We start from the raw sequence: 15,666 nt of genomic DNA, 5'->3' as shown, positions 1-15,666 counted from the left end.
TAAGTTTTTTAACGTAGCACCACTAAAGAAAAGTAAGGAGTCTTATATTGATGATGGATTTTACAGCCTGCAGTGAACAATTTCTTCCTATCTAACAGAGCTTTCCCTCTCTTGCAGGCTGCCCAGAACAGCACACCCAGCTCATGCCCAACCCAACAGCCTGCGCTCCTGCAGCCAGGCAAAGCTGGTACGCTACACCGATTTGCACTTGGAGAGCCGATTTACTAACACACCGCCAGGAGTACGAACCCTGCTGCACTCCCAGCGCTCGCCCTTCCGCTGTGCCCCTCGCTACTGCCAAAGCAGTTCATTCCTTGCTCCGGCTGGTAAGCATTTCGTTCGCGCTCTGCAGATCGCAGATTTGCTCCTCATGCTCTTAGCTGAGGAACTAAGCAAGTGCCTCAATTTTTACAATGCATCTCCCCCACTCTCTTCAGCTTCTCTCTCAGTTCAGGACCCTTGGTTTCCTTCACAAGAAGCCTCCTCTTGAGATGCACGTTCTCATCAGATGGCCCCGGGGCTCTTCTGTTCACTTGATCCTACAACACGGAATGGCTAAATCCCATCATTGCAACTGCTCGAGTCCTTCCCCTTCCCTAAGCTTGTGACAAACCCTTTACTTTCAGACACACGAACTGCAGTCTCTACTTCACAAACCTGGATCTCTTCCCCACTTAAAGCCACAGTCTAGACTCCAGATCATGGAATGCATCGCTTACTGAAAGGAGCTCTAGTTCTATATCCTGGTTTCCAGTGAAATGTGATGGACTCACGTCTTTTGATTTAACAATGAGAAATTTTGATTCTACCCATACGAGTGAGGTGTCCAAATTCAATTGCTGGCAAGTGGCAAAGCTAAGTCCACTTTCAAATAACCTTGTTTTCCATTGAATTTTTCATCATGATAACTGCAACCTCTAAAACAATATAAAGTGTAAGAATTCCCACCATTTTCAGCATTTTTCTATTAATCTCTCGTCATCAAACTCACTTCATTATGGTCATGTTCTGAGTAGTTAAGCCTATATCACCTTTCGACTCAAATGGAAAGCTCTATTATATTACCCAGGACTAACCTGCTCCTTCATGTTCCAATAAGATGCTAATCCAGTAAATTATTTCTTCAGCATTAATCTAAAACAGTTAATAGAAACATAATATTCCAGAGTAATAACATCCCAAATAAACATACATATGTACATATTACAAAAAAGATGAACGTAGTCATGTGATTTGCTTTTTCTCTTAAGAAACACTTCCCACTTCTAGGTTATGCATAATTGGCAATAAACCCATTTACTCCGACCCTCCCCCCCACACCCCCCCCGCCCCCGCCCCAGCAAAACCTCAGAATTTAAAAGTTTCTTTGACAGTGCTCGGTGTGAGCTTCCTCTGGAAGAAGCTGCTCCGATTCTGAGAATAAAATGGCTTCTCTTCCCAAACGCAGGCATGTTTCATTCGATTTTAAAGACAAATACACACAGCCGATTTATCCTTTTTCCACAACTGTTCCAAGTTGTTGGCCCAGGTTCATGGACTTCAAAAAATGGAGGAAGCATATTATGATCCTAACTTGCCCTTCCACAGCCGGCAGTGGTGCATCATGCCTCTGAATCCTGTTTCAGCTAAACTGGAGGTTCTCTCAGCCACGGGCTTTCAGACTTGGTTTCAAAACCCCAAGAGACAGAATCAAATAGCACTCCTAGGTAAAATAGTCCTGTAATCTACTTAAAGAAGTATTTAAATACTTCTGCTGATTCAACATAACATCAGAAGCAGGAAGACTTAGAGCATGGGTCTCATATGAATATTACAAAAGCAGGTTTTTATCACACAGAATGGAACTAATAGTCCTGTACATGCTCTTCTGCGGCAAGACAGGCGGATAATAAATGCAAGTGCACATAAATATTTCACTCCTCTCTCAGAGGTAAACACTGAAGGAGACCGTCAGTTTGCTAGCGAGGCTGTAAAAGCCTGAGCCACATTTCCTGTTTGTAAGGAAGCAGGTGAAAAAAAAGAAAGAGACTGGAGGCCTTTAAGATTGACAGCAACTCAAGAGATAGTTTCATGCTGCCAGGCCCAAAGCAAAAGAGCATCCAAGGTTTGCCAACGTCACTTGATTTCCCGCTGGATAAAGGGGCTGGGAGTATTCCTAGAAACAGCAAAACCAGGTAAGCCTTATTTTTTCGGTATTACCAACTTGTAAACAAAGGAGCAGTAAAAACACACTGTGGTAATTACCACTCTTCCAAGAAGGTTGCTCAGGGTTCTGAAGTCAAATTATTAATAATAATCATGATGATGAGTTATCATCAACAGCTTAAACCTTCATTAATTAAGGTTTGTTAATGAAGACTAAGCATTGGCATTAGTTTTGTGCTTAAAATATTTACTGTGCTGAGGATTTATTTTACAATATGCTGCTTCCTTTCTGAAGTATGAAGTTGATATCTTACAAAGCAATTAGTTGTGCACTAATTAATTGCAGTTTAAGGAAACCTTTCCAGAGAATTAATCCTGTCTTAAAAACTCACACAGGTGGAAGCATCTTTAATGATAATTTAACATTCATCAGTCTCTTAATGGGTTTCTTTTTCTAAGGGTCATTAGTACAGAACTTTATTTATCTCATCATTTAATTGGAGAGGAGGGGGAAAAAAAAAGCACTAATTTTATCTCATCCTTGACAAATTTGCAGACAGAAACAACAGGAGGCAAACCATTTTGCGCTCCAGATCATCATCTTAAATCTGGTAGCGACCAAAGTAATTAATCTGCTTCTGTAGAATGAGGAGTTGATACCGTAGATGGTGTGTCCAGCCAGATGGGTATCTGTACTCCCCATCTCAGGTCCCTTTTCAGTAGGAAAAACTGGCAGAAGTATGATATTTGATATTTGTCTGCTATTCTTTGTGATGGATTTTCTAAACAAAACACATTAGAACAAGAAGGAACAAAACTCAGTTCTTCTGCTACCTATTCTTACACTGTTGGAAGGATAAGCACCTACTATTAGCTCCAAATTGTTAAATCTGGCCCCTTTCCCCAAAGGTAAGTACATGATTACATCCACTCCCCTTTGGGTTGCAATAACGTGGAACTGCAGAAATTCATCCAGGAACGATTAGAATGTTTGGGGGGGGGTCTTTCGTTTGGTTGGTTATTTTTTTGTTTCCCACTTCTGCCCCCCCCCCCGCCCCCCCCCCCCCCCCCCCCCCCCATTACAGTGTAATGAACCCTGCAAAGAGAAAGCCTAAGAACAAGTGACCCAAAGTCTATTTATTCTCGTGTCTTGTCTCCCTTGGTGGAGAAATTTATCAATAGATTTAAAAAGGAGAAAAAGCACAATTAACTACGCCTTTAGAACAATTAACTATGTCTTGTTTGCCCTTATTCTGTTGTGTGGATATAGAGCCTTAGTTTACAGCGGTGTAAAATATACTAAGAGGAGGCAAGTAACACCATCCTTAAAGAAAAGTAAAACAATCATCCAGATGGAGTAAACTACTTGGATGCAACTCCAAGTTTGACCCTGTTTCCAAACAGAAATGAAACAACAGCAGAATAGGAACGTATCATTAATGCTAGAGATATTCCGGTATTGGATATTCAAAAAGCTGTTATCTTTATAATGATTAAATATAATACCTCCCCCACTCACACAACCCAACTTCTAACAATAAAATGAGAATTTTTGTCCTTCTCATGAGACCCTTGACTATACCATGAACACTTTTCTTTCACAGAGGAGCACACTACTTTAAGAACAGCTTCAATATGATTTCTTATGAACAAACAACTATCACTCTTAGGTTTTCCAACACAGAAAGCCCTGGTGGAATTTGTGCTTTTCCTATTAGAATCATAGTGTACTATTCTCAGGGGCCAAATTTTTCCTGAGGACTTTTTAAAAAGATATAATGATTTTTTTTTTTTTTTAAAATAATCAGTTTGACAGCAATTGAGTGAAAATGTCCCTGAACACAGTGCTACAGGATTGGAATAATGATGTAATATGTAAAAAACGACAACCTGTTTTTGCTACATTTGACAGAAGATTACTTGAATGAGAATTAAAAATAGAAAATAGAATAAAAGACACTATTTTAGAGCAGACTATAACTAGTCTAACAGACTTCTCTTTCTGTTTATTTCACACTCCGTCCACAGTCACCTAATGATTTTTTTGGCTTTAGCACAGGCAGTTAACTGTCACAGGTTGCATCTGCTATTATACATATAGGGACAGCAGTATAGTTACCTGAGGAGGCAAATTGCTCTTCACGCAGGCATTCGGCTTTCCTTCTACTGCTGCTGCTGTCAAAGTAGTAAACATTTAAATAATGCAGTTGTAAATGTAAATAGCTAGCCTATCGGCAACAACTGTAAGGGCAGCACGAGAACACCTGGGAAAGAGCTGGGAGTTGTATATCTGTAAAGCTATGATATAAAATCAAAATCTGTCATATTTTGTACTTGGAAAGGCAGATTAACTTGAAAGTGAGGTTAGAAAAGCACAGAGCACTCAGAGTGGCACTACGGTATTTCTGATCAAGGCCATTACTATGGTTTTATGCAGTAAATGAAAAATGCTTGTGTCTGAAATACAATTGGTGTTGTCTGACAAACAAATAGCTCGTATTGCAAAGAGAAAAAAGATTAAAAAATAAGATACAGAAGTCACATATTTGTTTGTATACATTCTACTGAAATACAAGCAGATGTTTAAGTCAGAGTTGTGGAAAATAAATTTTAAAATAAACTAAGTAGTGTTCAGCTAGGAACAATTTAAAAGTTGTTTTCTCCATCTCCCCACACCCATGCAATTTTCTAAATCACGTTTAAGAAAGAACTATAGTCTGTGGGATTTAAAACATAGGTAAATCTTATTAGAAATCCAAATTTCATGCCTTGTGTTTTGCTGAAGTACTTTTTAAGTCCTAGGGAAGTGGGATTGCTCAAATATTGTAGAAGTTAAACTTGAAACTGGAAAGCGAAACAACTTTTTTCCAACCTTTACTATTTTCCAGAGAATAATACCGATTTAAATGAGAAGCTGAAACACAAAAAGGCTACTTGCCATCAAAAATTTGATTTCCTCCTCCACTTCAGTTAAGGGCTGAAAATAATCAAATCAAAACTAAGAATTCTCCTTCTACTCTGGAAACACCAGGGGAAAAATAGGATTTGTGAATCAGAAAGCTAAATTACAGCATTCAGTACAATCAGAACTGTACCTTAAATATCTACTTGCTTTTTTTATTCTAATGAATCTCAGGGCTGTAGCGTTTATCACAGTTACACATGCTGCCCCTGTTAGGCTGCAATACTGCTTTTGCTCCCTGGAGAACAAACAAAAAAATGAGTTATAGGAAAAGAAATATGAAATTAATGTAATTTGGGCCAGTCCTGTTTAATACCTTTATCGATCTGCACAAGGGGACCGAGCGCACCCTCAGCAGGTTTGCAGCTGGCACCAGGCTGGGGGGAGTGCTGCCGTGCTGGGGGCAGGAGGCTCTGCAGGGGGTCTGGGCAGGCTGGGGGATGGACCAAGGCCAGTTGTGTGAGGTTCAACATGGCCAAGTGCCGGGTCCTGCCCGTGGGTCACACCAGCCCCACAGCGCTGCGGGCTGGGGGCAGAGCGGCTCAAAGCTGCCCCATGGAAAGGGCCCGGGGGTGCTGGTCAGCAGCTGGCTGGACACGAGCCCCCAGTGTGCCCAGGTGGCCCAGGAGGCCAACAGCACCCTGGCTCGGATCCGAAACGGTGTGGCCAGCAGGGCCAGGGCAGTGCCCGTGCCCCTGTGCTCGGCGCTGGTGGGGCCGCACCTCGAGCCCTGGGTTCAGTTTCGGGCCCCTCAGGCCCAGAGGGACGTAGGGGGGATGGAGCGTGTCCAGAGCCGGGCAGGGGGCTGGGGCAGGGGCTGGGGCACACGGCTGGGGGTGCTCAGCATGGAGAGGAGGGGGCTCAGGGGGGACCTGATCGCTCCCTACAGCCGCCTGACAGCGGGTGGTAGCGAGGGGGTGTAGGAGGTGTAGACATCTCCCGGGTAAGTAGTGGCAGGACAAGAGGAACCAGCCTCAAGCTGTGCCGGGCAGGGGTTTACATTGGATATTAGGAAAAATTTCTTCCCTGAATGGGTGGTGAAGCTTTGGCACTGGCTGCCCTGGGAGGTGATGGCATCGCCACCCCTGGACATGCTCAAAGAACACATGGATGTGGTGCTCAGGGACATAGTTTAGTGGCAGATTTGGCAGTCCTCTGTTAGGAGCGGGACTTGATGATCTCAAAAGTCTTTTCCAACCTAAATGACTCTATGATTCTATCAGAAAAATGGAAAACAATCACTTCAGAAAAGACAAAAAGGACAAGAGAAGGAAGGAAGGATGACTCTTACTATTTAGGCACTGCATTGAGACTTAAAAGTTCCTGCCTTTGACATTGACTTCTTGTAGTTTTGGACAGGTTGCACAGAATGAAAATATTGAGTGACTATTTCTAAGAGTAAACAGGTTCCAAACTCTGGTGGTTCTTGATGTGGCCTGATAATACCTTCTCAATGTAGGATCTCCCTTTCTCTTAACTCCTTCTCTGAAAAATTGGAATAATGTATTGCTGCTTCACGGGGGTGCTGTCTCTCAGGAATGTCTGTATCCCATGGCAAAAAAAAAAAAGTGCCTCTCAACATGAAAAGTAGCATTGCAGTCATGGAGAACCTGTAAACACCTCTGGGAGAACTCAAGTAGGAGAAAAGAAAGGAATGGAAATTGGACATTTAGTTCAAACAAAAGGTTAACTGGCCACTGGAAGGACCATGTGCAAAAGCCAGTCACAAGTCTGCCAATGTCACAGCTTGTTTGCTGTGTTTCATTCCTTTTAAAAGAGAGTTCTGATCAGCAAGAAAACCTGATCACGGAAGCCCATGTGATTTGTGACGTTTTACTACCAAGGACTGGCTTATCTTGTTTCATCACCACCAAAACATCTGTGGCTTGGAATAAAACAAAACTAAACAAGCTTTTACAGCACCAGCATAATTCGAGGACCAAACCTGTAAGGGGCAGTTCCCAAGGTGAGCTGGATCCGGTCGGCCAAGGAACAAGGCCTGTCTGTGTGCTCAGAGGAGCGCAAGCAGCACCCCCACCACCCCCGGCCAGCAATCTGGGAACGTGTGTTCCTCAAAGGAAAGCTGAGGTGAAGGAGTTAAGAAGCAAATGAAGTGTCAGCTTCCTGAAGGGATCCACCTACATCAAAACCAAAAAAGCGGATCAAGGACCTGCTCAAACCTCACTCAGTATCATCCAGCCTCCCCTTGCCTGCTCTGCTCAACTAGACTTTTTGGTGTGTTTTTTTGGGACCGGGCTTTATTTGACACCCCAAATCTACAAGAACCTGAGACATGCCTCTGGAGAAAGCGAGAAATCTAGTTTCAAGCTCCTTTCACTCAGGTATTTGGCTCAGTGTTTCCTCATGGGAAGGTTTCGCAGGCCATCTGCAGCCATGCTGATCACTCTGGCCATTAGACCATCACAAATAAACTATTTTCTTCAGCATGGTTTGTGATGGAAAACTTGTATGAGCTAGGCTAATGAAAGAATTAATTAAACAACAAAATACATTTCGTGCAGGGGGGGGTGTCTCTAACAGGACTCGAAGGAGAGGCCAGTTCAGTGCAAGAGGACACTCTGTTCAGTTACGCTGACCCACCTTTTACCAGGTGACTTTTCAGGAGCTCTTCAGGTTTTTCTCCGCAGCACTTCTGAGGGGTTCACCGGTTCCCAGCTACTGCTCATCCTTTGTCACTATGTCCTCTGCTTTCTCGAAGACAGCAAGGATATGAGTACCAGTAAGTGGTTTCAATGGGGTATGCAAGAAAACACATAACTAACCTTTGAAATTTTTTGCAGAGATTGTTAAAACCTGGTGGTCTTTGCGATTATTCAGAGATGTTTCCAGTGCAGTAAGTTGCTTTGACCTAATCTCCAGAACTACATTCATGAACTCTAGAATTTAGGCCAAAATTTACTGCAAATAGTAAGTTAAAGACAACTACAAAAATAATTTCAAAGCTATTCACTACGATGACTTTTTTCCTTAGCAATTTCTGATTTTTGCCGCATCTTACAGGCAAGCCAGCTGTCCAACCTTTGGCTGAATTCCTACTCAACAGTAGTTCTGCTAACAGTCTATTGATGTTGCTTTCTTGTTATTTAACATCTGGTTTTGATATTAATTATTTTGTTTGTACAGAAACGGCTGTCACAGAGTAAACAACAAAATAACAGCTTCAATTACAGAAAGCAAAAATCAACCAACCACAAAGAATACAGTAAACCTGTCAAGACAACACAAACTATAAAATTGATGTATTTCTGTTACAGAAATGGACTGCCACGTTTCTGTCTGGGGAGTTCTGGCCTGTGTGAGTTTGGCTTTGGTTGTTTCGTTGATACTGAACATTTCACACTATATGAAAAAGAAGCAAGGTAAGTAATGGTGTCTGTCGGTGAGGAACGGAGCTTGAGTGTTTGAAGTGTCCGTAGAAGACGACATCATTGCTGGCCAAACCAACAAAAAACCACAAACAAAAACCAAAAAAACTTTTGGCAAGAATGATTCCTAGCAGAGAGGATGTAACTTTGAAAAATTTTGAGGAGTCAAGTATGATTACAGAATGATTGCTAACTGCCCAGTCAGCTGCTAAAAACAGCTAACAGATCCATTCTCTGAAGACAAAGCAATAGAATTAGGTGAAAAGTTTAGTTCTGCTTAAAATTTTATTTTTGAAGTATATTTTTAACATCTGTAATTTCCTTTTTTTAAAGTGTGCTTCAGATAACTGGTTATTATTTGCACTTCAAAAATTATTTTAAGTAGCTGCACTGATACAAAATAAATGTCAGAAAGTTTTCTGCTCCCCAAATTCCTGAACATGTATTTGAATTTCAGATTTCACACATATTTTATGCTTAATTGAATTAGTTTGAAAAAGAAGTTCTAATTCATTTTCCTCATGGGATCCTAATGTAGCTCTTAAACCAAGGTGTCACTCACAATAAGGAACTAATTTGTTTAATTTATGTTAGAGGGATGACTGCAGCCATACTCTGGCTTTGGTTAAGATCAACTATGACTTCTTAAACAGAATTGATTATGCTGGTGCAACCTCTCTTATGCAAACAATTTTATAGTTATTAAGCTGTACAATCCTCACCGTTCCCATTCAGGAAAAACTGCCATTACACAGGGAAAACTGCCCCGGCGCTATACGCGCATGGGTGGGCAGGCAAACACCGGTGGGTTCAACCACATTAAACACACACACACACGTCACCTACAGCAATCGAAGGCTATGCTTATAGACTGAGCTCACCCAGCACGAGGATTAGATTTTTACAGGATAATGAAGCGCTGCCGGAGTGTTGTGGGATGGGTGTGTGTGCTTTTTGGTTTATTTTGTCTTTTAGTGCCACTAGGCAGATATTTCTATGATGAAAAATGACAGTCATTTACAAAACTAACCTTGAGTAAGTTTCGGTCAGATCGGCTGATGTTGCATTGCTCGTGGAATTGGAGCCCACCGTGGCAAATTCTGAGGTCCTGGACCAGAGGGCAGAAATAACCCAGGCATTCTTGAGTTACTAGTCAAGCTCTAGCAATAAATCTCTTTGTAGCCATTGCCTCTCCGCTTCTGGTCGATTCATTGATGTGGCCCACAGGATATCTCTCTTTCAGAGATACAAGCAACAGAACTAGTAAAACAAATAAAGCCTTCACCTTGTGTGGGGTCTGGCCGAGCCCCCCGCAGCCCTGGCGGTGCGGTGCTCGCGCTGGCAGCAGGGAAGGTGCCAGCAGCACGGCAGGGCGCTGGCTGCGGCTGGGCAGCGCTCGCATGGCAAGGGCTGTCTCCAGCCTTCCCCCATCACCAGTGGCTTGGGGGGCAAGGTCTCGGGAGGGGGCACAGCCAGGACAGCTGGCCCAGACTGACTGACAGCATATTCCAAACCATATGATGCCTGCTCAGATATAAAGGTTGAGGGAAAGGAGGAGGAAGGGGGGCATTCGTTATTTACATTTGTCTTCTGGAGCAACCACTACACGTGCTGAAGCCCTGGCTGAACATCTGCTGATGGGAAGTAGGGAATACATCTTTTGTTTTCCTTCGCTTCCGCACACATGACTTTTGCTATTGCTTATTAAACTTCCTTTATTTTGATCCATAAGTTTTTTCCATCATATTTTCTTCCCTCAGTTCTGCTGAGGAGGGGAGTGACAGAGTGGCTAGGTAGGCACCTCCAGCCAAGGTCAACCCACCACAACCTTGTAATATAAAGACCATTCACCTCCCTCGACAGAGAAGATGATGAGGTAGAAGCAGGAGGAGGAGGAAATAAGGAATTAATTGCATGGGTTACAATTTTGGGGGTCTTGGAAACTAACATAGACTTCGCAGCCACAGCACAGGGTCATAACACAAACATTTCTTGTAGTCATCAGAAGTAGTTGAGAAAAGCAGGGGGACAACTAAAGGTCCTGAGACCCAAGAGCTTTCAGTTTAGCTCTCTACAGTGAAATTGAAAGCATGTCAGTTGGGACAATTATGTGAAGTGTTCTAAAATAGCATGTTTCATTTTCTCTTCTTTTTTTTTTTAAACAAATTTTCCAGCTAAAATGTATAAAGACTATGAAGACAACAGTCCAAGGTAAGTTGGATAAAAAAGGTTTCTTTCCGGCAGGGGTGAAATAAGCAATAAATAAAGACAGATGGCTTTGGAGGGACAGCATAGAGGAAAATCCAATATTCTACACAGCCTGCCTGGAAATGTCGAAGAGCAGGATGGTCGTGAAAAAAGTTGTCCAAAGAAAACAGGGGGAAAAAAAATCATGGGGGAGAGATGTACTCCAATCATTTTTATCAGCAATGAAATAACTGCATGCTAATATGATAATTTGGTGTACTGAAGGAAGTACAAGATATTAAGCAAACCCACTATTTACTATCACTCAAACTCAGTAAATCTATAATAAAAGAAGTCTCAGAAAACAATGATAAATCATAGCCTGATACTTAATACTTGTGAAAAAATAAGTTATGTGTATTTACATTTCACGCACTTTTACACATGACTTTCAAGAGCAATACAGCGGCTGCTTACAGCTGCTGCTTACCTCGTGATCTGTTACAAGTTCATTTCTCTTAGAGTCTCATCTCTACCGAAATATAGAAGGACTTTGGAAAAAACCTACAAAGGCATTCACTGTTCTGCAAAACCAATGAATTACAAATTTGCTTGAAGTTGGAAGTCTCTGTTTGTCTATTACTGCCTGTTCAGTTGAAGAATATCCCTGAAAAAGTGGTGTTTGCATTACTTTGTTCCCCTGATGAGGCACAGTACAGGGATGCAACAGGAAAAAGGTTACACAGTGCTTCCCACTAACAATTCCCATTTTACCAACATGGTTCAAAACAGTTTTAAACGTTTAAAACACCAGGCAATGAAACACAGCATCCCATTAAAATCCAAAGCTGAAGTTTGCTTTGGTCTTCTCTAGTGTTGATATAAGTATTTCAGTTGAATCAAGTGGACTTTTTAAGAACATTGCCCAAAAGACCCATGTAGTGCTTCAGTTTATACTGCAAAGTGGTCTCAGAGGACACAAACTGGATTCCTTTCAGTGATCATTAACATTTCTAGAAGTGAATCAAAAAGTAGCTTAGTAGTCTTGAGATTAGCTTTATACTTAACTAAGTCACAGGGAATAAGAGTTCAATCCTTGGCTAGATAACAAATCTCTCTTCAGAACACAGGCATTACCATTTCTTCCCCCCTCAATATTTTTAGATCACATACAATCTGCTATTGCTATATGTGTGTTAAATGTTTCAAGTAGAACAGTGGCATCCTAAATAAAACATATTCTGTGAATTAAAAGTATTTTTGTATTCCCCTTCTAGCTGTGATGACTATTACACGGAAGATGACCCAGTTTATGGCAATCTTAATCAAGATATTTTAGGTAAGCTTCACTTTAAGAAAACATGTCTGTTCAGAATCTATAATGTAGGTTAAAAGCCGACGACTGACCAACACTTTCTGTGTTTCTCAAACAGCAAACTTGAGAATCTATCCATTTTCAATTGCTGTATTAATACCTACTTGGGATAGAACTGCAAACCATCATACAGCACTACTATTTGTAAGACCACGTCTCATACTGAATTTGGTATTTTTACCAAATGTCCAAATGGTCCCGTTCAGCCAAATACCTCAAAACCAAGAGCTTTTCTATATGTAAAGCTCCACCAGTTGAAATAACAACTTGATCCACGCATGCTAAAGCAATCTAAGACACCTATTACTCACTGCCCAAAGTCAATGCTGCCACAAGAGCTGGCAGAAACAAACACAGACCAGTTCTCGGCTGTGGCTGTCCACAGCTCACCAGCAACGTTGACGAACAGGCTGAAACAAGCCCAGTGGCTGAATGGTGGGCAGACATGGCTTTTCTCTGCTTTACTGGGCTGAACTTAATAATCCTTGGCAGAGAGATACCACATTAAAGGCAGGAACAGCATATAACTGCAGTTAGAGCTAGAGATGCTGAGGGTATGGCTCTCAAAGCCCTTATGGTGTTCAAACAGTATTTAAGTAACATGAACACAACTTTTTTGCTAGCCTTATTTGGGGTTAAGCGAAAATAAAGTACTTGAGCTACAGGGAAAAAAAACCAACCCCAACCCCACCCCCAACTCTTTCACACAGGGTTTGCATAACACCACAAAAGTCTGAAAACTGTAAGGAAGTAATTTTTTTTTTACTGATGGCTAAAATGACATACAGCATGAGAAAATAACTTGCACTAAATTTACAGAAAACTGAAAGTCAAGCCAGGAATAGAATTTAGTCACCAGCTGCTGCAACTCACAGGCTTTTTCTCAGCCCAAGAAACAATTGCCTGTGCTGGAAAATGCATCGGTACGTGGTTACCCCCTAACTGAAAGATGTCCTCCTAGCAGTCTAAAAGGATGGCCACTTAGTGCATAATGAGAAGCTTCCCATCCATATGAACAGAAAATTATTTTCATTTTCACATTATGTGTCTGAAGTTTTTAGCTATGTGCCTGTCCATAAATAGAGGGAGAGATCTGCATGTAATTTCAAAATGGGCAAACTGGGGGGAGTTAGTTCTGTAACAGGATCTTCTAAGACTCAGTAGCATGTCTTAATAACTAAAACACTTTTCTACTTTGACAAATTATAGAGGAATGTTACGAGCAGATGAAGTCCCAGCCTCAGAGGCCTGTTAACCAGCTACAGGTATCTTTACTTTTAATTCTGGATTTCTGAATTAGGGTAACGTAGCCTGTCTCAGAGGTCTTGTGTTGATCCCATGACAATATATAACAAAAATCTTCACACTGCTCATCACAAAAATTACCATGTGTTAGTGTCTCAGTTCATCAGGGAATTTAAGCACAGACTTGACCCTTCATTCAATCTGGGTCATTAACGAGGGAGCAGGAGAATAACAGACAGCTCATTTCTACCCGTATGGCATGATAAAGCTCAGTCACAGGCATGCAGATCAGGCTGCATTAAGTCTGCATCTACTGCCATGGCTTATGTAAAGAATTAATTTTATTTATTTTGGAAATCAACCAAGTGAAAACACAAGCTGCATCACATGATAGTCATGAGTTTGATTGGCTCGCTCCTGCCCAGCACAAAATCTATTTGCCTTAACAAATGAAAAAGACTGGTTTTCTACAGACTTGTGGGGGTTTTTTGAGATACCTGGATGCCTAAAAGCTTGCAAGCTTCAACTGAAATTTGTGATTGAAGCATTCCTAGCATCAATTTCCTGAGTTATTTTCCACGTATTTCATAAGCACCTATTTCCAGCCCCTCTCTCAGGACACTTCCAGAGGGTAGAAATACCTTTTTTAAAAAAAATTTAGACATTTGTTTTCATTAACTCCATGGAAACAGAACATTCTATGAAAATTCCCATGTCAAAAGTGCTTCACAATTTGGTTTGAAAACCAGAGAGAAGCAAGGGGAAGACACACAAAACATACGTTTTGCACTGGAAATGAGATCATATATACAGACAAGAATTACTCACCTTTGGTTTTCTGCATAGCCAGCCTGTGAAAAAAATGTTGTTGCTAGTAACTGGATTCTAATAAATAAATAAATAATTGGAAAGAAACAGAGATTACGTCTTACATCCCAAAGAACTTGAACTGATTATGTAGGTTACCCTCATTCCCAGAGAATCTTTCCAATAACACTCAATTTTTTCCTTACTGTCACTATCCCAGGAACATGAGTCATTTATTATTAAATTATGTTGGTCTCTTTTCTGTGCTGCCACAGCTTAATCATTTGTGCTTTTAATGAATTCATTTACAGCTAGTTTGGGTAAACTCCAACCACCATTATGATTACAGTGTAGACATACTCCAAAAGTCTTAAGACACAATTTTAAGGCAAGCATAACTACTGAATGTTAAATACAAAATGAATTTCCTTCCAGGTGGAGTCTGCCACTCAGATGTGTTACGCATCACTTGATCACAGTGTCAAGGGAAAACACAGAAAACCAAGAAGGAGCAAAGACCCTGCATTACAGGAGGATGAAGAAAGATCATCTAATCCCACCATGACGGCTCCCAAAGTTAGCATTTACCTCAATAGTGAGCAGCTGGCAGCTGAAAACACGGGAAACGCAGAAGCCATTCATGATGATCCCATCAGATTAATGGGTTTGATTCATACTACAAAAGGACAGAACATTTGAAGCAGCTTCACAAACATGTAATCAGAAAGTGAGATCTGCTTGTTCACTCTGGAGGAACCGTGAATGATTAGAGATAGGATCCTGGCAAACTGACATATAAAACAGTGGTATAAAATGGACAGGTGTTCCAAAATGCCTTCCAAGCGTGTTTATGGACTAGGCAAGAAGTAAGTATAGATCCAGACTGCCACTCTGAAGGATCTGCCCCTCTGAAGACAATTAGGAAGGGAATTGCACAAGCGGGTGTCTCAGCATTCACACGGTATTGATTCCAGTAAAAAGTAATCCTTTGTTTAAACAACCATCAACTTTCAAACAGTCCCAAAAGACCCACTCACTCTGTTGTCTGTAGAGCTCTAGCAGAGTCTTAACTATTCTTCTCTACAGGTTTTAACAACACTTCTGGAAGGAAGTCATGTTTCATACTTGCATGCTTAATGATTTAGTTGTTTTCCCAATTAAAAACTGATCTGCTGTTCAACATTGAGTACTTCCTCATTGTGACTGGTCTATGGTAATAACACGATATATCTAAAGCTAATTGGAGAATAATTTAACAGCTTGTTTAAAGTTATAATTATACATCTCGCAAGATTTAACAATATCCTTATATAACTGTAGTTTCCTTCTGTGAGCAATAGCAGAACACATCTCAAATCTCAACTCCTCTAATGTAATGTATCCAGCTATATTCAAGAGTCCACAAAGATTCTAGCAAATGATCTGTAACAGTAAAACTCCTAGGGAGGATTTTTTCCTTCTAATATTCTACGTGATGTTTAAATTCCTATTGGGTTTTACATTGCTGTTGTTACCAAGCATTTTACAAAAGCAGAAAGCGCTTTTGATTTCCCCAAATA

The 15,666-nt window shown here is 41.1% G+C and overlaps 1 protein-coding gene across 1 annotated transcript; it reads left to right on the top strand.

The window, feature by feature from the left end:
* Positions 1-2,020: 2,020 nt before the first annotated feature.
* TRAT1 (T cell receptor associated transmembrane adaptor 1) lies at positions 2,021-15,287 on the top strand. Its single transcript, XM_080376188.1, has 6 exons — positions 2,021-2,174; positions 8,383-8,487; positions 10,668-10,704; positions 11,958-12,019; positions 13,265-13,320; positions 14,543-15,287. The coding sequence occupies exons 2-6, from the start codon at positions 8,385-8,387 to the stop codon at positions 14,804-14,806; spliced, it is 522 nt and encodes a 173-aa protein (XP_080232314.1). The 5' UTR covers positions 2,021-2,174; positions 8,383-8,384; the 3' UTR covers positions 14,807-15,287.
* Positions 15,288-15,666: the final 379 nt, after the last annotated feature.

Source organism: Falco punctatus, assembly GCF_963210335.1.
Source record: "Falco punctatus genome assembly, chromosome: 2".
Classification (NCBI taxonomy): domain Eukaryota; kingdom Metazoa; phylum Chordata; class Aves; order Falconiformes; family Falconidae; genus Falco; species Falco punctatus.
This window is presented reverse-complemented; position numbering and strand designations above follow the sequence as displayed.

Coding starts and splice junctions, on each gene's coding strand:
- TRAT1 (XM_080376188.1), top strand. CDS start 8,385: ATGGACTGCCACGTTTCTGTCTGGGGAGTTCTGGCCTGTGTGAGTTTG. Junction 8,488..10,667: donor CTATATGAAAAAGAAGCAAG/GTAAGTAATGGT, acceptor CAAATTTTCCAG/CTAAAATGTATAAAGACTAT. Junction 13,321..14,542: donor GGCCTGTTAACCAGCTACAG/GTATCTTTACTT, acceptor ATTTCCTTCCAG/GTGGAGTCTGCCACTCAGAT.